We start from the raw sequence: 22,354 nt of genomic DNA, 5'->3' as shown, positions 1-22,354 counted from the left end.
TTTCTGGGTCCCAACCTAAATGAAGGTTCTAATATCATCTGACAACTATAGCAGCCTCCTCTCCCCCACCCCCCAGCAGAATGTACATAGTGTTAGTGTGCCACACACCTGATTGTCCAGTACATAATGTGCCACACACCTGAATGCCCAGTACGTAATGTGCCACACACCTGAATGCCCAGTACGTAATGTGCCACACACCACAATGCCCAGTACGTAATGTGCCACACACCACAATGCCCAGTACGTAATGTGCCACACACCACAATGCCCAGTACGTAATGTGCCACACACCACAATGCCCAGTACGTAATGTGCCACACACCACAATGCCCAGTACGTAATGTGCCACACACCACAATGCCCAGTACATAATGTGCCACACACCTGAATGCCCAGTACGTAATGTGCCACACACCTGAATGCCCAGTACGTAATGTGCCACACACCTGAATGCCCAGTACGTAATGTGCCACACACCACAATGCCCAGTACGTAATGTGCCACACACCACAATGCCCAGTACATAATGTGCCACACACCACAATGCCCAGTCAGTACATAATGTGCCACACACCACAATGCCCAGTCAGTTAATATTGTCACACCATAATGCCCAATATTGTTCAGGGTGCTGACCATGGGGAGGGCACATTTTTCAGTCAGGAAGGCACATTTTAATACTTTAATCTAGCATCCCAATTAGGATAAAAAAAAAAAAAAAGCCTCTTCACAAAAAGCTTATTATTGACTAGATTGTGTGCTGCCAGATTAAAACTAAAAAAAATGTGTAATGCCCATCACACATATTGCTACACACAGTAATGCCCATTCCACATGATGCCACTCTATAATGGCCATTACACATTATGCCACACAACATTATGTCCATTACACATGGCAGGGCCTGGCAAATTCTGTAAAACAGGGACAACATGCCGTTATGCCCAATACACATTCTACCAAACACTGTAATGCCCATAACACATTACGCTACACACCATAATGCGCATTACTCCTTGTGCCTCATGCCGTGATGTCCATTACACATCACACTGTGGTGTCCATTACACATCACACTGTGATGCCCATTACACCTCACACCATGATGTCCATTACACATTATGCCACACACTGTAATGCATATTACATATTATGCTGTGCTGCTTACCTACATGCTTGATGCCATGGGATTATATGCTTGTTGCCACGGGCTGAGGGTGGGGTACATGTTTATTACCCGTGGCTGCAGGTGCACAGCACACCATTACTCCCAGAATCTTCCTTTCCGCATAGTGGTGGGTGACCTGACAGACGCTAGAGGTGCTGGAGGACCTTTAGTGTCTGTCTCCTTTAAGGTGGTGCCCATTTTTGAATGGTGCAGGGTCTCTGTGGTGCTGCTCCCCCCCACCTGCTTATCCCAGCTCCTGTATTTATTTTTATATGAACAGCAGGTGTGGGAGATAGACACACTGAGGCCCCTTTCACATGCTCCGGCTCCTGCCAGGTGGCGAAACCCCGCACGGCCAAAAGCTGTGCACAGAAGTTAAGGACATGATTGTCTCCATTCACACGGGATGGCCACGGCTCGGCTGCAGCCGGATGTCACAACTGGGAGGGACGGCTGCCGGGCTGTGGCCTACCCCACCATTCTACACTTCTGTGTGTTGCATGGCTTTTTGGCCGTGTGGGGTTTCGCCACCCGACAGGAGCCGGAGCGTGTGAAAGGAGCCTGACACAGACTGTCACTGATACACAGATGCTGAAGCGCCGATACACACAGACAAACCCTGACACACAGATGACATGCTGATACACGGACAGACAGATGCTGAAGCGCTGACACACAGATGCTGACACACAGTCATGGACAGATGGACGTTTATAGTATCACATATCCCCTTCTGCCTGCACCTGACTGCCTTGAAGTAACCTTTACTTTCACCCAACTCCACCACACACCTCACAGCATCCACATTAGCAGCCCCCCCACACCACAGGTATTTCCCCACTTATCTGGGCAGATGTGCACCGCAACCAATAGAGTGCAGGTGCTGCTGAATAGCGCAGAGGAGGAGAGCATTGCCCGCACTCCCAGCCCTCTGTTTCCAGAGCCGGTTCCGGTGGGCATATGCTGGCGTGGGGAATAGCCGACAGAGGGGAGCGTATACCTGGCTTTGCGGCGCCCCCCTCACCCGCCAAGCTTTCCGCGCTGCAGGGCTGAGGAGGGCAGGACTACTACACTGTCAGTCACCGTGCCTCGGGCTGAGGTGGGCGGGACTGTCAGCGTGGCTGGAGACTGCAGGGCTGAGGGGGAAGAGTCCACACGCTGCCGCGCTCAGCAGCGGCATACACTGTAAGTGCAGCTGTGGGCATAGACTAGTCACCGCGCCAGGGCTGAGGTGCGCGGGACTGTCAGTCAGCGTGGCTAGGGGCTGAGTTGAGGTAGTGTTCACACGCTGCCACGCTCAGCAGCATACTAGACTGTCAGCGGGCAGGGAGGGACAGTAATTTCTCAGCGCCAATTAACTGTGCAGGGCGCAAAAGGTACTCGCATGTCACATCCCCATGCGGCAGCCTTCTCCTCCTTGCAAGGCCTGTCACCCGACTGTGATGCGTGAGCACGTTCCCACCTCTGCGGCCTCATCACAGAGGGGAAAAACAGATCCCTCCACCCTAGCTACAGTTACACAGCGCGCATACCGATGCAAATGGAACGCGTCCCAGGGGACGCAGGTAGAAACAAAAACTGAGTCCCTGCTGCTCAAAAGCGGGTAAAATACTCCCTATAGCGAGTATTTGCGAACCCTGCTATAGTATGAGTTTATAAAAGTGGAGATGTTGCTCAATCAGATTTTACTTATTTATCTAGCACCTTCAAGGTCATAATGGCTATAATCTTTTTGCTATGGGCAACATCTCCACTTCTTTAGTATTCCTTCTAGGAACTGTACAGGGCAGGGAGCTGCTGCATGGGGGCAGCATAAGGGGGGCGGACCGGGCCCGCCGATGTCATAGTTGTGGGTGTTCCCGGGTTGCCGAAGTGCCCTGGCCATGATGTCACAAAAAGGGGTACTTATGTAATATCTGGGCTCCTGTTTTTCTTAGGAGACCGCGTCCCCTCGCAGGGCTCGCTGCGCTCGCCAGGCTTCGGGCACGGTGGCTCGCTGTGCTCGCCACACTATATAAGATCAACTCCATGCGTAGTTGGATAGTAGGGGTATGAAAAAATGGGGTGCATTTAACATGGGAGCCCAGATAATACATAAGTACCCAAAAAGGGGTGGGCCCGGCCACCGCCGTCACTAAAGGGGATAAGGAATTTTCTCTTTCATTTATCCTGGTGACGCAGCTTGACCTTGGGGATGTAGGAGGGGTCCAAAGGAGCCAGGCACCTATGCTAAACTTTTAGAGAGGCAGGCTCCTCCCTTCTGCATCCCAGCATTCCTCAGTTTCGTTTAGGTGCCCACTGGAGTGGGTGCTATGCTGAACAGGCTGCATGCAGGAAAAGAGATAGCTAGGTGTTATTTATTTTCTTAATTTTACACTTAGGGCAGGAACAGTGTGAGGATTCTTTCAGAATTCTCACACTGATAGCGCAGCAGGAGCTGATAGAAGCGCGTCTTGTGCGCAGGCAGGCGCTGTCTGGTCTCCCTGCGCAGCACTTCTGGCTTCTATGGAACAGAAGCTACCTGGTCCCAGGGGACCTCTGAACCTACCCGCGGAAGACCAATACATTTTGTATTTACAGGTTCCCTTATGGTAGGTACATTTACTGCCTTCTCTAGTTTGAGATCAGAACATGCATTTTAGTTTGAGTGTTCACCTTTTTTATTCTGGCAACCGCTCAATCAGCGTTCACAAAGATCATGGCCACTATGGTGGCTTTTTGTATGTTGGGCCAACACCTAATAGGCACCACCATACTCAGCTTTGCTCAGCTGTAGTGTGCTGTAATTGTGGACACTTGAGCATCTCAAGTGTCCACATTTACAGCACCCTGCAGCTGAGCGAAGCAGCGTGTGTTGTGCATATTAGATGCTGATACCCTGAGACAGCATAGTATATTTACTGAAAACTACACATGGCTGATAGCTAAGTGTGGTAAACATAAACACATGAAGGTATCAAATGTCAGACAATCATATAGACAGAGAAATAGTTACTTATCTATTTCTACATTCTATTGAAGATGGGATGATGCCCATAAGAACCAATCAGAATCTACTTCTTTATTTGTCCTCTTCTAGAAGATAATAGAATCTGGTTGCCCATATTAATACCCCATCTTTAATAGAACTCCCATATTCGTAAATAAATCCCTATTAAACACTGAAAATTTCAGCTTAATGCAGATTGCAAACCCTTTAGTTTGACTAAAGGTAAAAAATTTAAATAGGAAAATATGTATAAGTTGGTCATTCCCATTGTGCAATTCTTAAAGGCCTCCACTAGTCCAATTAAGTGCTGTAGCCAATATATTTGTCAGGTTACATATATATTTTAATAACCTTTCCTTTTTTATTTTAAGATGTACAAGCATTCAAACAACAAGACCATGACTAGTGGTGCAATAGCGGCAATGCTTTCAACAATCCTCTACTCAAGACGATTCTTTCCTTACTATGTATACAATATTATTGGAGGCCTTGATGAAGAAGGTAAGCTGCTCAAGTTTACATTGTGACCACCACATTCTAAAGCTTGTCAGACCTTGCATAAGCAACACACACTATATGACTGCATAACAATTGTATAGGAATGTGTGTGTGTACTTGTGTTTGCAATGATAGATATACAGTAGAAGTATCTATCATAGATATATATCTATCACAGGGGCTCAACTTTCTATATTAGCATGCAGTAATAAATAGTGGTGCTCTAGTTCATGTATTGATCAAAGCATATTAAGCCTGCAGACCCTGGCAAGGAACCCCACTTTTCTGCACGTTACGACTTGATTGCTCAAAATATTTACCATAAACAGTTATCACGTTAGTGTAACCCTCCAGTATTTTGTCTAAAGCTCAAAGCAACTATGCTTTTATAGGTGGGGCAGTTACCAACACACCTGTTGTAAAACATCACCTCTGACGTCCTTCTATGTATCTAGCAAGGAAGTCATGGCCCTCATCTCTCTCTCCCTCTAAAGTCGAGGAGGGAGTGTTGTTATCCTCCCACCCCTTCAGCAGCAGCACACACCTATAGCACGTAGGTAGGCATACCTCCCAACTTTTGAGGAGTCGGATGCGGGACGCTGCTGCTGCGCGCCGCAGGCGTGACGAAAATTTTGCCGCTATGGGGGCATGACCCAGAGGCTCTGTGAGCCTCTAGCCATGCCCCCAGCCCCCTGGCTACGGGAATAGATGCTATGTGCACAGTGTTTATTCCCCGCTGCTTAGCAGCCGACAGGGGGGACTCCCAACAGTCCCCCCCCCTCACCGCTGGTCACTGCCGGCCGTGGGAGGGACAGCGGGACAGGCCCTGATAATCGGGACTGAACCGCTGAAATCTGGACTGTTGGGAGGTATGGGTATGGGTGAATTACACACACACCCCCCCCCCCCCCCCCCCATATTATTTATTTATTGCCCAGTGCCTTCAAGATAAAACACAATATTCTGTCTTTTAAAATAGTAACTAGAACTGCGGCACTCAGGACTTAAGAAATTAAACTCCAGATAATTGGCTGTGTAGCATCGTTTCATCTCCTTTATTGGAGTTGAAATGTTGCTACACAGCCAATTATCTGGAGTTTAATTTCTTAAGGCCTGAGTGCCGCAGTTCGAGTTACTATAGATCAGGACAGGCCAACCTGTGGCTCTCCAGATGTTGTGAAACTAAAAATCCCAGCATACCTTGCCACAGTTTTAACACTCCCTTAGAGCAAAACTGTGGCAAGGCATGATGGGATTTGTAGTTTGACAACATCTGGAGAGCCACAGGTTGGCCAGGCCTGCTATAGATAGATATATAGATCCTCTCAATCCAGTAAGCACGCTCACCGAATTATAGCAATGAAATTTTAATAGTGATACCTCACCAAACAATAATTCTTCTATCATGTAGTCGACGTTTCGCCCACTAGGTGGCCTTTGTCAAGACACCTAATCCTGATTAAGTATCCTGATTCTGGAGCTGTGAGGATGTCTTGTATTCCTTATCTTGAGAAAGGACACCTAGTAGCCGAAATGTCGACTACATGGTAAGAATTATTTTTTAGTGAGGTACCACTATTAAAATGTCATTGCTATAATTCGGTGAGGGCCCTTATTTGTCGGAGAGGATCCTACAAATCTTTATTATTGGGACATATTGTGGCACCTTAGAGCAGGCATGTCCAAACTTTCCCTCCAGCTGTTGTGAAACTACACATCCCAGCATGTCTTGCAATAGTTTTAGCATTCCCTAATAGCAAAACTGTGGCAAGGCATGATGGGACTTGTAGTTTCAGAACAGCTGGAGGGCCATAGTTTGGACATGCCTGCCTTAGAGAAAAACCCCTGCAAGCTGACAATGGATGTCGTTGAGTGCAGATAACACACATGAGCTGCACAAAAAGAGACAGAGCGCTGTAACTTTTATAAAATGTAAAAATACACCTATGTATTTAGAGGATACGGTCATTTGGTCTACAGCATGGGTCTTCAACCTGTGGCCCTCCAGATGTTGTGAAACTACATGTTCCAACATGCATTGCCAACAGTTTTTTTTCCTATAAGAGCATGCAAAAACTGTCAGGGCATGCTGGGACATGTAGTTCCACAACATCTACAGCATGTTGGTCAACAAGCATTGTCCCACTGCCTCTTGGAAGGGATGATCCATGGTATGCCTATTTTGTCACTTTGATGCGAAGTATCAGCCCTTCCATTATTGCTTTGTTTTGTTTTTGTTTTTTTTATCTAATTGTATGTACCAAGTAACCTAAAGACCTTAAATTTTATATATTTCTCTTTCCTCCACTAGGGGGCACTGGAGAGTTACAAGGGCAGAACCACAGGGAGAATGGCAACCACAGGGAGCTTGGGCTTTAGAATAAATTAACAGTGACTAACACCTCCCCTTCTACTTCCTCTCCTAGGCAGTCTTAGCATGTGCCCTACGGGAGCTGGGTGCATTCATTGCTCACTCCTGGGCTTTTTTTTTAATTTTAGTGATCTGCAATCAGCAGGAGGACAGGCAGGTAGCCCCCTGTCCTACCTGCCTGCGACGAGGGCGCTGTCGGCGGGTCCGGTCGCAGCTGCACGCAGCTCGCCTCCGGTACCCGGATGCAGGATCCACAGATCCTGAGGTCCCGTCACCGCTACACGCAGCGCGCCTCGAGGACCTGTCAGCATGCCTCACCCGACAGTCGAGGCAGGGGTAAGTATAACGCTGATCCCCTGTTAGTGGGGGATTCAGCGAAAAAGAAGCGGCCATGCACTTTTTGAAAACAGCACCATAAGCGAGGAGCGGAGCATAGGCGCGCGGCGCGCGGCGCGCTGGGTGCTTCCTTTTCCTCCTTCTTAAAGGTGCGGCAGCCATTGAAGCAGCAGCATGATCCGCGGCTCCCTCCAGGCGGCTGAAAAGTGCAGGTGACCCTGGTACAGTGAGTCACAGCGGGACATAGGAGGTCAGGGCGGCTTGGACTGTGTCAAAAAAGGTCCCTTAGCCAGCGCAGGTTATATTTATATACAGTGCGCGTCTGCAACTTGTGGCAGACTCTGCCTTGTATACCTCCTCTCCTGTCCGGTGCTAACCTCTCTCTCTCTCTCTCTCTCTCTCTCTCTCTCCTCTCTGTTGGATGATTGATGAGTGTATGATGGCTGGTGGGGCTCCTAAAAAGATTACTTGCAAAAAGTGCAACACCAAGTTCACCCCACAAGCTGAGGCGCCATTTTATGTCCCCCATGTGCTGCAGCCCCAGTCCCCCCTCCTTCCAACAGCGGGGCAGGATACTCCTGTATAGGCTTCCCAATTTTCCACTGTGATTTCTCAGCTAGCTTCTGAGTTATTTGCAGCCAGACAAGACGGGGATCAACAGGCAGAGTTAACCTCTGCTGTTGAGGGTCTGTCTAGAGCATTTCATGCAGACACCCCAGCACCCCCTCCCCCTAGACTGGCTCCTGCAAATAGGATTTTTCCTCAAGTCCCTCTGTTAGATGATACAGATGATGACATGCCAGATCTGGAGGAGGGTGAATTTAATTAGCCTGAGGCTCCAATTATACAGGACACTGATGTCCCGTCTCAGGGTTTAGAGGACTTAATACAAGCAGTCAGTTTAACCCTTGATGTCTCTGAGGAGGAGAGGCCTGCTGCGAGTCCCTCAGTTTTTGCTAAAAAGCAGAAGCAGTCTGTATTCTTCCCAGCCTCAGAAGAGCTGGATGATCACCTGCAAAAAGCTTGGTTACACCCTGACAAAAAGTTTCAGGTGTCCCAAAGGTTTTTCACTTCCTATCCCTTTCCTAAGTAGGCTAGGAAGTCCTGTGAAACGCCCCCTGCTGTAGACTTTTTCTGTACTGCCCATACCAGGAGCCTCTACCCTCAAGGATGTATCTGACAGAAGGTTAGAGGGCACCCTGAAGAATGTTTATTCTGCAGCAGGTCTTTTACAAAGGCCGGCCCAGGTGGGCTGTTGGGTCAATAGGGCCATGGAGGTCTGGGCATCCCAGGTTGCCTCCTCTCTAGACCCAGGTGCAGGCGATATGTTACTTCTAGTTGAACACATACGTGAGGCTACAGGATACTTAGTTGAAGCCTCTTCAGACGTCTGTATGCTGGCGGCTCGTGTTTCTGCCCTTTCAGTTTCAGCTCGCCGCACTCTTTGGTTGAGACAGTGGAATGCGGACGCCGACTCCAAGAAGGCGGTGGAAGCATTACCCTTTGCTGGTGAGGCGCTCTTCGGTCCAGAGCTGGACAAGATGATCTCACAGGCTACGGGGGTAAGTCACAGTTTCTGCCTACAGCAGCCCCTCCCCCACACAGGTCCTTCCCAACTACAGGAGGGCAGTCCTTTCGTTCCTTCCGACCCACCCCCAGATTCAGGGGTAGGTCACGTGGAACTGCTACCAGTTCTAGAGGATTCCAAGGCAGAGGTTCAGCCAGCGCACCCATCCTGGATGCAAAGGTTCCCTCCAAGCCCTCTGCATGACTCTCCCAGTCCCTGCCCGGAGTGCAGAGTGGGAGGCTGTCTGCTGTTTTACAGCACGTTTGGTCCATGTCCTGCCAGGACGCATAGGTAACGGCCCTGGTGGCAGTAGGCTACAAGAAAGACTTCTTGTTGCCTCCTCCTCTACGTTCTTTTCCACAGGTTTGCCAGCTTCTCCGGAGAAAAGCAGAGCACTACAGGCTGCCATTCACAAACTCAGGGACATGGAGGTTGTTGTCCCAGACTCAGAGAGGTCAAGGGGATTCTATTCCAGCCTGTTTCTGGTTCCCAAACCGGAGGGCTCAGTGAGGCCCATCTTGAATTTGAAGCAGCTCAATCCGTTTCTGCGGTTCACCCGTTTCAAGAGTCTCTGCAGTCAGTCATTGCAGGCCTGGAGCCGGGGGAGTTTCTCGTATCCATCGATATAAAAGATGCATACCTGCACATCCCCATCTGGCCTCCTCACCAGGCCTACCTGTGGTTTGCCGTTTAGAGCCCTTCCCTTCGGCCTCTCATCTGCGCCCCGGGTATTTACCAAAGTCAGGGCTCAGGGAGTTACCATTGTCCCTTACTTGGACGACCTTCCAAGGAGATCCTGCTGCACAACATCCAGCTGACACGTCAGACTCTGGAGTCCCATGGCTGGATGCTCAATATCCAGAAGTCGCAACTGACCCCCTCGCAGAGGATTCTGTTCCTGGGGTGACCTTGGACACCGTCCAAAGAAGGGTTTTCCTCCCAGGGGACAAGATATTGTCCTTGCAGGAATCGGTTCGCCTGGTGCTGCAGCATCGGAAGATATCAGTCCTACTCTGCACAAGGCTGTTGGGAAAGACGGTGGCCACGTTCGAGGCGGTGCAGTACGGGCGTTTTTGATCTCGCCCCTTCCATCTGTGTCTGCTCCACCAATGGTCAGGTTCGCATCTTTTTCTCCATCAGCGAATCGCCCTTTCCCATCAGGCTCGAGCATCACTGGCGTGGTGGCTCGACTCCAGCAACCTGCAGGAGGGACGGAGGTTCGCCATACACAACTGGACGCTCCTCACCACAGACGCCAACCTCAGGGGCTGGGGAGCGGTCATGCTGGGTCTCCACTTCCAGGGACTGTGGATGCCGGAGGAAGCACAGATGTCCATCAATGTGCTGGAACTCCGAGCGGTGTACTACGCCCTCCTTCAAGCGGAAGTCATTCTCCGGAACAAGGACATCAGAGTGCAGTCCAACAACGCCACGGCGATGAGAGAAATGAAGAGGATTCTGCTCTGGGTGCAGGAGCACGCGGGAGCCGTGTTTGCCATTTTCATACCAGGCGTGGAAAATTGGGAGGCAGACTACCTCAGCCGATGAGACGTCCATCACGTGGTATCTGAACCCCCCAGGTCTTCCAGACCTTGATTCGTTGGTGGGGATGTCCTCAGATAGACATGATGGCCTCCAGACACAACCATCAGTTGCCCCCAGTACTACGCTCGGACAAGAGATCCTAAGGCAGTGGACGCTCATACCGCCCCTTGGACTGATCAGTACCTCTACATCTTCCCGCCATTGCCTCTCATCCCTCGGATTCTACAGAGAATCCGCAGGGAGTCGGTAACAGTGCTGTTCATTGCTCCGGACTGGCCTCGCCGGTCGTGGTACATGGTTGTAACAGGCCTGTTAGTAGACGAGCCGTGGCCTCTTCCACTCTGCGACGACCTGCTAACACAGGGTCCGTTCACCTGTCCAAACTTACAACATCTACATTTGACGGCATGGCTGTTGAAAGGTCCATTCTGAGAAAAGCAGAGATTCCGCAGGCAGTGATCCCTACCATGATAGGGGCCAGAAAACAGGTTACCTCGGTGCATTACCATCGCATAGAGGGCCTATGTGGCTTGGTGCGAGACCAGGAGGGTCTCTCCTGTGAATTTCAAATTGGCCCTTTTGTTTTTACAGAAGGGCCTTTCCTCAGGACTCCGGCTGGGGTCCTTGAAGGTACAGGTATCTGCTCTCTCTTTTTTTTCAGAGAAACCTGGCGCTTCTTCCTCAGGTTCAGACTTTCTTCCAAGGGGTGTTGCTGCTGCAACCTCCCTTTAAGCCCCCCACAGCACCGTGGGACTTGGACTTGGTCTTGACCTTCCTCCAGTCCTCCCTGTTTGAACCCATGGAGGACGTGGACCTGAAATATGTCACTTAAAGGCAGTCTTACTGCTGGCCTTGGCCTCGGCCAGAAAGGTGTCGGAGCTGAGTGCTCACTCTTGTAAGGCACCCTTCTTGCGTTTCCACGAGGATAGAGCTCTAGTGTTTTTCTCCCAAAGGTGGTCTCGGCATTCCACATTAACCAACCTATTGTGGTGCCGGCCTTCCGGGAGGAATCGGATGAGTCTAGAGCGCTGGACGTGGTCCGGGCCTTGCGCATATACGTTGCCAGAAGGGAGTCTGTGCGTAAGTCAGATGCTCTTTTTGTCCTCTGACTCCCTCTGTCCTGGATGTCCCGCCTCCAAGCAGGCCCTGGCCAGGTGGATCAGGCTGACAATTCATCAGGCTAATGTGGCTTCCTCTAGAGTGCCACCGTCTTCTATCTCCGCCCATTCAACGCGGTCGGTGGGTACCTCCAAGATCGATGTAGAGCGGCTACTTGGTCTGGCCGCAGGACCTTTGTCCGATTTTACAAATTTGACACATTTGCGGCAACTGCTTCGCGGTTCGGCCGTTCTGTGTTAAGGGGTTCTCAGCGTCATCCCACCCGTGTTGGGAGCTCTGGGGCGTCCCCACTGTAACTCTCCAGTGTCACCTAGTGGAGGAAAGAGAAAAGGGGATTTTGTACTTACTGTTAAATCCTTTTCTCAGACTCCATAGGTGACACTGGACGCCCACCCGACGCTGTCTCTTTTATTGCTGTTTCAGGTTTGATCAGTTACCAGAGATTGAGACTTTTGTACTTGGCCTTCATTCTGTTTTCCCAGCAATTATGGGTGTGTTCATTCTGTTATGAGTGATGTTTTTCAAACTATGTTTTCACTATGTGAGTGTGTGTGTGACTTGTTATGTTATGTTTAACCTCCTCTTGGAAGTGTGTTTTTCTTTCTTTCAGCTCCCTCCAGGCACATACCTAGGAGAGGAAGTAGAAGGGGAGGAGTTAGTCACTGTTAATTTATTCTAAAGTGCCCATGCTCCCTGTGCTCTATATGTGCAGCTCGTGTATATGTGTGTAATAAAATATAGATAGATATATATAGATAGAGATATAGAGGTGTGTGTGTGTGTGTGTGTGTGTGTGTGTGTGTGTGTATGTATAGCTATTTTTGTGCAGGCTCCAGCAGGAACTGAGGAGCCTGCACAAAAAAAAACTGAAGCAGGAAACTGTAATATTTCTTAGATGGACAAAACCATGTGCACTGCAGGTGTAAAACCCCACCCAAATCTAATTATCTCTGCACAAGTAACACCTGCCTCACCTGCAATGCACATGGTTTTGTCCATCTAAGAAATATTTTGTCTGAAAGAGTGAACTAGAATAATGGCCTCAGTTCCTGCTGGAGCTTGCACAAAAATAGCCCTGTATATAGATAGATAGATAGATAGATCGTGTCTTGAAAACGATACCCACGGGTATCGAAACGTTGACCTCTATTCATGTAACCTGCTATATTGCTTTATAAAATTCTATTGAATAGTCCCCTGGAGTGACACGTTTCTTGCAGATTCCTGTCTACTTCCATTGTTGGCACCCGGGGCAACTATTCTATTGGATATCAGAGTGCCGGTTCATCCATCCTTGCTTATATAGATATATAGATAGATATATAGATATATATATAGATATAGATATCTATCTATATATATAGATAGAGACATATGGCCCAGCACTCACTGCAACAAACTAACTCACCTTAACATTCAAATAATTAAATAAATAATGGGGTTTTAGTTCATGAATTGATCAATGCATTTAAGCTTGCAGCCCATCGCCAAGGGACCTCATTTCACGGCAAGTCCTACACTAACAACTGGTTTTCTTAGGAACCTGGCAATGGCTTACACATCATAGCTAAAATTTAACATGTATTTTTTCTTGGGTTAAAGCTTACCTGCCAAGTACCTTATGGCTTTTAAAGGTGAGACCATCCCATGCGATGGGCTGCAAGCTTAAATGCATTGATCAATTCATGTACTAAAACCCCATTATTTATTTGATTATTTGAATGTTATGGTGAGTTAGTTTGTTGTAGTGTGTGCTGGGCCCCCTGTATTTGTATTTAGTAGAGTGTGTGGTCACAGGCCACTGCACCCCAGCCTGGGAAGTGTGGGCGCTGTTTGCACCCCATTCTTAGGAATGGCGAGTGTGTTGATACTTCTAGATAGATCAGGGCTTGACAAATCCCGGGGGCCAGGTCGCCATGGCGACCAGATTTTTTTGTGCAGAGGGAGGACGCAGAATCTGTCTGGTCGTGGGCAGATCAGCGGTGCCCGGCCCTTGCTGGAAGTCTGTGGCAGCGATGCCTGAGAACCCCCTCCCCTCCTGGAGGTCAGCGGCAGCGGTGCCACAAACAAAAGATACCGAGGTCAGCCGCTGCACAGTGAAGCAGGTGCCCAACATGGCGAGTCAGCCCGTAGCCGCTCTCCTCTTCCTCCTCCTGGTCAGCTGGCTCTGATCCGGATCACTGCAGCCAGGTACCGTGGAGCGGGATGGGGGAGCAGACACCTGGGGGGAGCGCAGCGCAGGCAGCTGGGAGAGGGGCACCCCGGAAGTGGGGGGACTGCGGGCGGCAGCGCAGAGCTTTGATTCCTGGCTCCCCGCTTCTGCCGCTGTCCATGGTGATGGAGGCATTTATGGTGCTAACCTGGGAGATTACTGGGAATGTGAGCCAGGGGGGAGCTGGGGAGAGGGAGAGGCGGCAGCCTGGAGGGGAGAGGGAGGGATGTAGGGAGCGAGGCAGCATCCTGGGGAGAGGAAAGCTGGGGGGAGAGGAATGAGATGGGACAGTAGAAGAACAGGAGACTTTGGGGCAGAAGACTGGGCCGATGGGGCAGAAGTACAGGTGGGGGGGCAGGGTGATGGGGTAGGGAAAGGAGGAACATGGGGCAGGGTGATGGGGTAGGGGAAGGAGGAAGATGGGGCAGAATGACCGTGTGTGTGGGGGGGGGGTGTACTTTTGTCTATGTAATGAATATCGCGCAAAATGATATGATTAAAGTACAGGGGTAAGCAGATGAGGTGTAGGTAACATATTGGGGAGACAAAAGCAGTCGTCGTCGTCCCCCCCGATGACCTCAGCAACCCGCTTCGTCTGATCGCTGTGGGGGTGACCTTGCATCGCAAATGCTCCCGGGACAGACCAGTGTCCAAATCCCTACATTTGCGATGTGAAAGGGGTTAAACTATCTTCTACTGCATACTCTTCATCATCCAACTCCTTTGTTTTCTGCAACCCTAATTCTTATTTCAGTGTCAGTGTTCTTGTTTTGCATATTTATGGACCCTGATTCAGTGCTGTTGGTGCAATATAAAGGATAATAATGACCTCAGATAACTAGGAATTTTAAGAGCATCTCCATGTATTTTTCTGATTTTACTTAGTAAAACTGTATTTACCAACCTAATTACAATCTCGTGCTGTGTGGTTTTTTTTTTTTTTTTTTTCTGTACAGCTAACTCCTTTTTTTTATTTGTTAATCATTTTTGTATGTTTGTTTATGAGACATGAATGGTTGAATTATATGCAAAAACTTTAAATTCTAGGTAAGGGAGCAGTTTACAGCTTTGATCCAGTAGGATCCTACCAGAGAGATACATACAAAGCTGGTGGCTCTGCAAGTGCCATGCTGCAGCCTTTGCTGGACAATCAGGTATTCTTTTTATCTAAATTTTCCACAATAGAGGAAAACCATTGTTTAATTCACAACTGAAAACTGCAATGTACTAAGTGTACATTTATTTTAGTTTATTGTATTTTGACAATTGTTATATTTTTTCCCCTCCTAAGGTTCTCACTAGATTGAAGAAATTGCATTATAAATAAAAAAGAACATGTGTTTATTAGGAATGGGATCATTTGTCAGACTGCATTTAGGTCTACAAGCATTAGGTCTACACCATTAGTTCGACTGGCGTTTAGGTCGACCTGACTGAAGGTCAACGGGGTCATTAGGTCGACGGGGTCATTAGGTCGACAGTGAAAAAGTCGACCTGGCTTTTTTTTTTTTTTTGCGTCGACACAGTCAACATAGCACCGCGTCCCCTCGCATGGCTCGCTGCGCACGCCATGCTTCGGGCTCGGTGCCACACTACGCTCGGCACACTATTTTGTTCTCCCACCACTCCCTAGTGGATGGTAGGGCATGAAATACCGCCTGTCGGCACATGTCGACTCATAAAACAGTGAAATGACCCCATGTCGACCTTCCCCATGTCGACCTTCCCCATGTCGACCTTCCCCATGTCGACCTAATGACCCTGTCGACCTTCAGTCATGTCTACCTAAATGCAGGTCGACCTAGTGGTGTAGACCTAATGCTTGTAGACCTAAATGCTGTAGACAATATGACTGTATCCCGTTTATTAGAGGTGTAAGAAACCTCAGTTGTGTTTAGCTCCATTCACTGTGATCTTTAATATTTGTGTACTGGTCAGTTTATTATCCTAGAAGGGCCAGTACACTTTAGTTTAAGAGGCAAAAGTATCTGCAGGTATCCTTCCCCAAATGTGCAATTTTATAGGGATCCCAATATTAGAAGTTCAAATAAAATGGGTCTGCTTTATTCTGGCTGATATTCCTTTACAATTCCCGTGCATTGGTGCTGACTTGTGCTCTCCTCCTTTATATTGGTATATACTCCTGGGTATTGTGTCAGATTCCCAATAGTTGTTGTCTGAGGCAAAGAGCACCAAACCTTGCAAACCTTCTATTATTAACTTCTATTATTAACTTTCCTGGCCTTTTATAAGGGATATACAAAAAAATAGTAGCGCTAAACCAAAGTAAAAACAATATCACATTTAATGTATAAAGTGCACAAACAATTTAAAATGGACTAATTCATAAAACAAATGCACCAGCACCTACAGAGATTAATTGCCTGGGAATGGGGTCCATTCCTATAAGCGTCGCCTGTTTCCGGAAAAGTAGAGAGTCTCTTCACATAAAAGGTATGAATGATATTTACCGCAGGTAGTCCCAAATGTGGTTCTTAATCCTTCTTAGGATGGCATTAAAGCAAGGTCCAACAGTTGGTTTTGAGGGTGTTACCTCAGGACTCCATTTCAAACGGTCTGTTTTGGAAGGTGAAGCAATCCGGTGGCGGCTGGTCTGGATCCCCAAATGGTGGTAGGTGGCAAAGATTGGCTGGTAGTGGGTAGCTGGTGCAAGGTGGCTGACGCGTTTCGCTGCATAAAGGAGCAGCTTTATCAAAGGATAATCTCATGGTGTTTGCTAAGGGTTTATATACCCCTCCCATTATGGGGAAATGAGTGCACCTGTGCATACATGATTCACAATATCAATAAAAAATGCATAAAAACGAGGAGAGCGTAATACATGAACAGAGAGGCAAAGGTATATATATGGACAATGATAACAGAAAATAAATAATGATACAATCTCAAAGAAATAAAAAACGGGGTCAGAGCTTCAAAGAAAGATGATTGATCAGATCTTCTGCCAATCTTTCAGTGAAAGGATAGGTTGCTAGGGATACATATAAACAATCTTACGTTAGACCAATCGCAATGTGGCTTCTGTAGACATGTGGGGCGGGCGCGTTCACGTGATCTGGACACGTGACCGGCTGAGGTGTAATGCGGAAGGCGCCAGTTAATAGCGTGCGTTCCAGGCCTCAGTATCAGTGCATAATGCCGGAAGATACGAGTGTCACATGACCCGTTGTCTCCCGTCCTCTGTGTCTACAGACAGCTGAATATCGCGTTGTCAAACTCAGGTGTACGTCATAGGCGTTTGTTAAATTCAATAGAACGGTAGTAGACAAAGCAGTAGAAGCGGACTGCCATCTTGTGGATACATGTTGGAATTACACAATTTATAAACTACTGGGAATATTTTGGTTTGTTAAATCAATGGTGGGAAACATATAATCTATATATAGCAATACAGAAAATAATAATGATAATAGTCTTCTGGGGTTTTATTAGGATATGTCTAATCAATAAACATAGATGATGTCAGATAAGAAATATGAAAATATATATATATATATATATATATATATATATATATATATATATATATATATATATATATATATATATATATATATAAAAAGTGTATACATATATATATCTATATGAAGAATGATGAAATAGAAAAATGATATTAGATGAGAATTTATTATATAAATATATAATGAATAATAATAATAAAAGTAAATGCTGAGAAACCATAATATATATAATAATCATTATTATAACAGTAATAAAAAATTAAGAATAGTTATTTTATGTGTATACAGAAATGTGTATATATGACTAAAATAATAATAAGATTTGTCATGGGCAATAATAAAATGAATAATGATAATAGGACAGAGTATGCAAGATGTGTGGATTCAGATCACACTATTCAGTTCTGAATCTGAATAGTGTGATCTGAATCCACACATCTTGCATACTCTGTCCTATTATCATTATTAATTTTATTATTGCCCATGACAAATCTTATTATTATTATTTAACAATAACAACGGGTCACGTGACACTCGTATCTTCCGGCATTATGCACTGATACTGAGGCCTGGAACGCACGCTATTAACTGGCGCCTTCCGCATTACACCTCAGCCGGTCACGTGTCCAGATCACGTGAACGCGCCCGCCCCACGTGTCTACAGAAGCCACATTGCGATTGGTCTAACGTAAGATTGTTTATATGTATCCCTAGCAACTTATCCTTTCACTGAAAGATTGGCAGAAGATCTGACCAATCATCTTTCTTTGAAGCTCTGACCCCGTTTTTTATTTCTTTGAGATTGTATCATTATTTATTTTAAGTTATCATTGTCCATATATATATATATATATATATATACCTTTGCCTCTCTGTTCATGTAATACTCTCTCCTCGTTTTTATGCATTTTTTATTGATATTGTGAATCATGTATGCACAGGTGCACTCATTTCCCCATAATGGGAGGGGTATATAAACCCTTAGCAAACACCATGAGATTATCCTTTGATAAAGCTGCTCCTTTATGCAGCGAAACGCGTCAGCCACCTTGCACCAGCTACCCACTACCGGCCAATCCTTGCCACCTACCACCATTTGGGGATCCAGACCAGCCGCCACCGGATTGCTTCACCTTCCAAAACAGACCGTTTGAAATGGAGTCCTGAGGTAACACCCTCAAAACCAACTGTTGGACCTTGCTTTAATTCCATCCTAAGAAGGATTAAGAACCACATTTGGGACTACCTACTATGAATATCATTCATACCTTTTATGTGAAGAGACTCTCTACTTTTCCGGAAACAGGCGACGCTTATAGGAATGGACCCCATTCCCAGGCAATTAATCTCTGTAGGTGCTGGTGCATTTGTTTTATGAATTAGTCCATTTTAAATTGTTTGTGCACTTTATACATTAAATGTGATATTGTTTTTACTTTGGTTTAGCGCTACTATTTTTTTTGTATATTTCTTGTCTATCCCAGGGGACTCTCAATCCCCCCCCTAGTAGCTGCTCCACACTACAACCCACCACAGCGCCCATTTGGGTTGATATCCAACCATCTGTGTTCCTTTTATAAGGGACATTGCAAAAAAATGTATTTTTATTAAGTTACATTTTCTCCTGTGTTAGTAGACTAGCTCTCCCATGTGTTGCTTTGTTTCTGCTTACAGTAGTTGCTCATTTTGTTCTTCCCTTGCTTGGTTACTGCCAAAAATCAGGAACTAGCAAGATATTTACAGGGGAAGAAGCTTGTCATCTTCTGGAAGCTGCCAGGCGGTTCAAGGGAGAAGTTGCATAGTGTATGGGGGCCTTACAGTATTCTGATATTGATTTGCAGAACGTTTTTCCACCCATGCACCACTGTTAATTTTTTTAATGTTTTTACCTACTGTACCTAGATTGGATACAAGAACATGCAGAATGTGGAGCAGCTCCCACTGACACTGGAGAAGGCCTTACAGCTTGTCAAAGATGTATTCATATCTGCTGCTGAGCGAGATGTGTACACAGGAGATGCACTCAAAATCTGCATTGTTACCAAGGATGGCATTAGAGAGGAATCTGTTTCCCTGAGAAAAGATTAATTCCATTTACTTGAGTAACCAAAATCTTTTGCAACACTTTTTTTCTTTATAAAAAAATAAAAATTTACAAAAAATACAAAGTATTGTGTATTCACTGACTTTATTTGCACTCCTTTATTGAGAACAAGAAAGATAACTCTCATTTTAGGGGCACTAACTTTTGCTGTTAAAATTATTTAAGTTTTTATTCATATACGTTAAAAGACAATACAGTGTACAACACCAATCTCTCCTGGAGAACAAGAAATAAAGGAAAGGGAAAAAATACCAAAAAGAAAAAATATCGAGAAGAGGAGGAAAGAAAAATTATATTTTGGAGCGAAATATGGTTTGAATATAGGTGAAAAAAGTGATGCAGATTGTTGTAATTATTGCCACTGCAGGAGCTACTTCGTGCTTACATGCGCAAGCATTATGCCTAACACTGTGTATAAATTACTACAGCAATAAAGATTTATATTATGGTACTGCGGCTAATCAATCTACAGCTGGACCGTAATTTAAGACAATACTATAACAGAAATTAATATATTCTTAAAAGTGATGAATGTATCAGCTTATGTAGTCAATGAGTACCACTTTTGATCCTCCACAGAATCACTTGGGTCATTAGTCAACTGAGCTGAATTTTTATTGAGTATGTGACTAAATTAATATAACATCAAAAAATATATAATAATAAATAGTGAAATGGTGAAAATATCGTATTTGGGTGGTGTCATCCACTTGCAGGAGACCCCAATATCATTAATGGTATCCTATGATCATACTTCATTATACTATGCACATCTAAAGAAACATTGTTATAACTGAGATATTGATACAATGAAACAAGTATGCACCTCTAGAGTCCCAACTGGCCCTTGCTTGTTCGTGTGCCTCAAGGGCAGTGAACGAAAACAAGTAAGGTGCAGAATAAGGGGCTACTATTATGGGGGCAACTGAAGAAAGGTAACTGGGATCTGCTGTTGTGGCTCAGCTCTTGGATCACCCCTGTTGGTATCCCAGCGCAGGGGGTCACTCTCTGGCTGGCCACAATGAGAGTCCCTTAAATGAGAGAAAAAAGGGCATAGTGACAACAAATATTACTTATCAGTGTAAATGCTGCAGTAATAGTACACTTATCTCTCAATATTATTTTTGTACAGGTAGGTATAAGCTGTTCCCATGGATATTAGGATTCCCCGCCTATGTTGCTGGGAAAATCTACAAACACAATTGTTTGGACAATTTTGTCTAAACCACGGTTCTACTTATCCTCCCAAATTCAGCTCAGGTGTGGATGTGCATCAAGGGGGTCCCTTCAGTGGCCGCCATACCACCTTTCTGGACACGCGTTTCGCCGATAAAGCAGGCTTGTTTACCAGTTCCAAGTCCATTGAATGTGTCATACCGATTAATGCACTGGGGATAATTGTTATATTGTTAAATGTATAATTTCAGACATGAATGCCCACATAAATAAAAGTATAACTGCCAAGGTTTTATCTAGTGAGGCAGTTCTTTTACACTATTAAAACATTCATTTACTGGTAGTTACATTTTTCTAGAGCTCTGTCTATCTGTCTGTAGGAAAATCCCAGATCTGAAATGCCTTTATCTGAATGCTAGGAGTAGAACTGGTAAAATGGGGGAACTAGAGGCCCTGTTTTTGGATGAAGATTTCGATCTCATGGGTATTACTGAAAGTTGGTGAGACGAATCACATGAGTGGGAGGCTAACATAGAAGGTTATAGTCTGTTTAGAAAAAATAGATTAGGTGGAAAGGGGGGGCGGAGGCGGTGTATGTTTTATATGTTAAACCACCCTTAAAACCATACATAAGGGAAGACCTATACTCCTAACAATGGAGTTAGTAAAATCGGTATTGGTAGAAATCACATGTAATATTAAAGGGGAGGAAAAAAAACTTAGTAGGAACATGTTATAAACCACCCAATACAAATATGGAGGAGGAAAAAGACCTCTTGCTACAGGTGGGAAAAGCGGCCAGCTTAGGGGAAAGGTCAAGTAGTACCGCTAAGGGAAATTTTTTATTGGGTAACCTGATCACTATTTTTATCAATTTATTGAAAGTCCGACCAAAATAACCATAACCTTACCACATTGGGGAACAATGATCACAATATGATCACATTTGATTTCAATTTTATCAAAGATAATTATTTTGGAGCAACTAGGTCCTTCAATTTCAGAAAAGCATACTTTTTGAGAGTCCTTAAAGGATATAAACTGGAAGGAATTATTTAGAGGTATGAATACTACTAAAAGGTGGCAAACTTTAACCCCTTCACGACATTGCCTTTTAAGGTAATTTTTTTTTTTTTTTTCCTCCTTGCGTTCAAATAAGCGTAACTTTTTTAATTTTCTGGCTATATAGACACATGAGGGCTTTTTTTTTGCGGGACAAGTTGTACTTTGTAATGGTACCATTTACTATACCGTATAATATTCTGGGGAATCAGGAAATAATTCAATGTGGGGTAAAAAAAAAAAACCGCCATTGCACAATTTTGCGCTGGTTACGGTTTTTTTGGAGTTCATAGTTCGTTTAAAATGATGGGTTATCTTTATTCTATGGGTCGTTATGATTCTGGCGATACCAAACTTATATAGTTTTCGTTATGTTTTACCACTAAAAAAAAAAATCGCAACTTTTACGGTTTTTCTAATTTGCGTTGCGTCGCCATGTTCTGCGGCTTATAACTTTTTTATTTTTCCACCTACGGACCTGGGTGAGGGCTCATTTTTTGCGGGCTGAAGTGTACTTTTTAATTAATACCATTATGGGATATGGGCGACTTTCTGATCTCTTTTAGTTATTTTTTTTTGGGTACGCGATGCGACCAAAAAACGTAGTTTTGGCGTTGGGGATTATTTTCCGTTTACGCCTTTAACCGTGCGGGATAACTAATGTTATATTTTAATAGATCGGACTTTTAGGAACGCGGCGATACCAAATATGTTTATTTTTT

General features: G+C 45.5%; 1 protein-coding gene across 1 annotated transcript in view; it reads left to right on the top strand.

Annotated features, from left to right (window-relative positions):
* The window catches only part of PSMB1 (proteasome 20S subunit beta 1), a 36,683-nt gene extending 17,225 nt beyond the window's left edge, over positions 1-19,458 (top strand). The window contains exons 4-6 of the mRNA XM_083176382.1: positions 4,532-4,661; positions 14,856-14,962; positions 19,193-19,458. Coding sequence (XP_083032508.1) covers positions 4,532-4,661; positions 14,856-14,962; positions 19,193-19,378 — 423 coding nt within the window. The 3' untranslated portion in view covers positions 19,379-19,458. The remainder of the gene's footprint in view (positions 1-4,531; positions 4,662-14,855; positions 14,963-19,192) is intronic.
* Positions 19,459-22,354: the final 2,896 nt, after the last annotated feature.

This window comes from Crinia signifera, chromosome 3, assembly GCF_055691185.1.
Source record: "Crinia signifera chromosome 3, ASM5569118v1, whole genome shotgun sequence".
Classification (NCBI taxonomy): Eukaryota; Metazoa; Chordata; class Amphibia; order Anura; family Myobatrachidae; genus Crinia; species Crinia signifera.
Note: the sequence above shows the minus strand (reverse complement) of the source record. Positions and strands in the feature narration are given on the sequence as shown.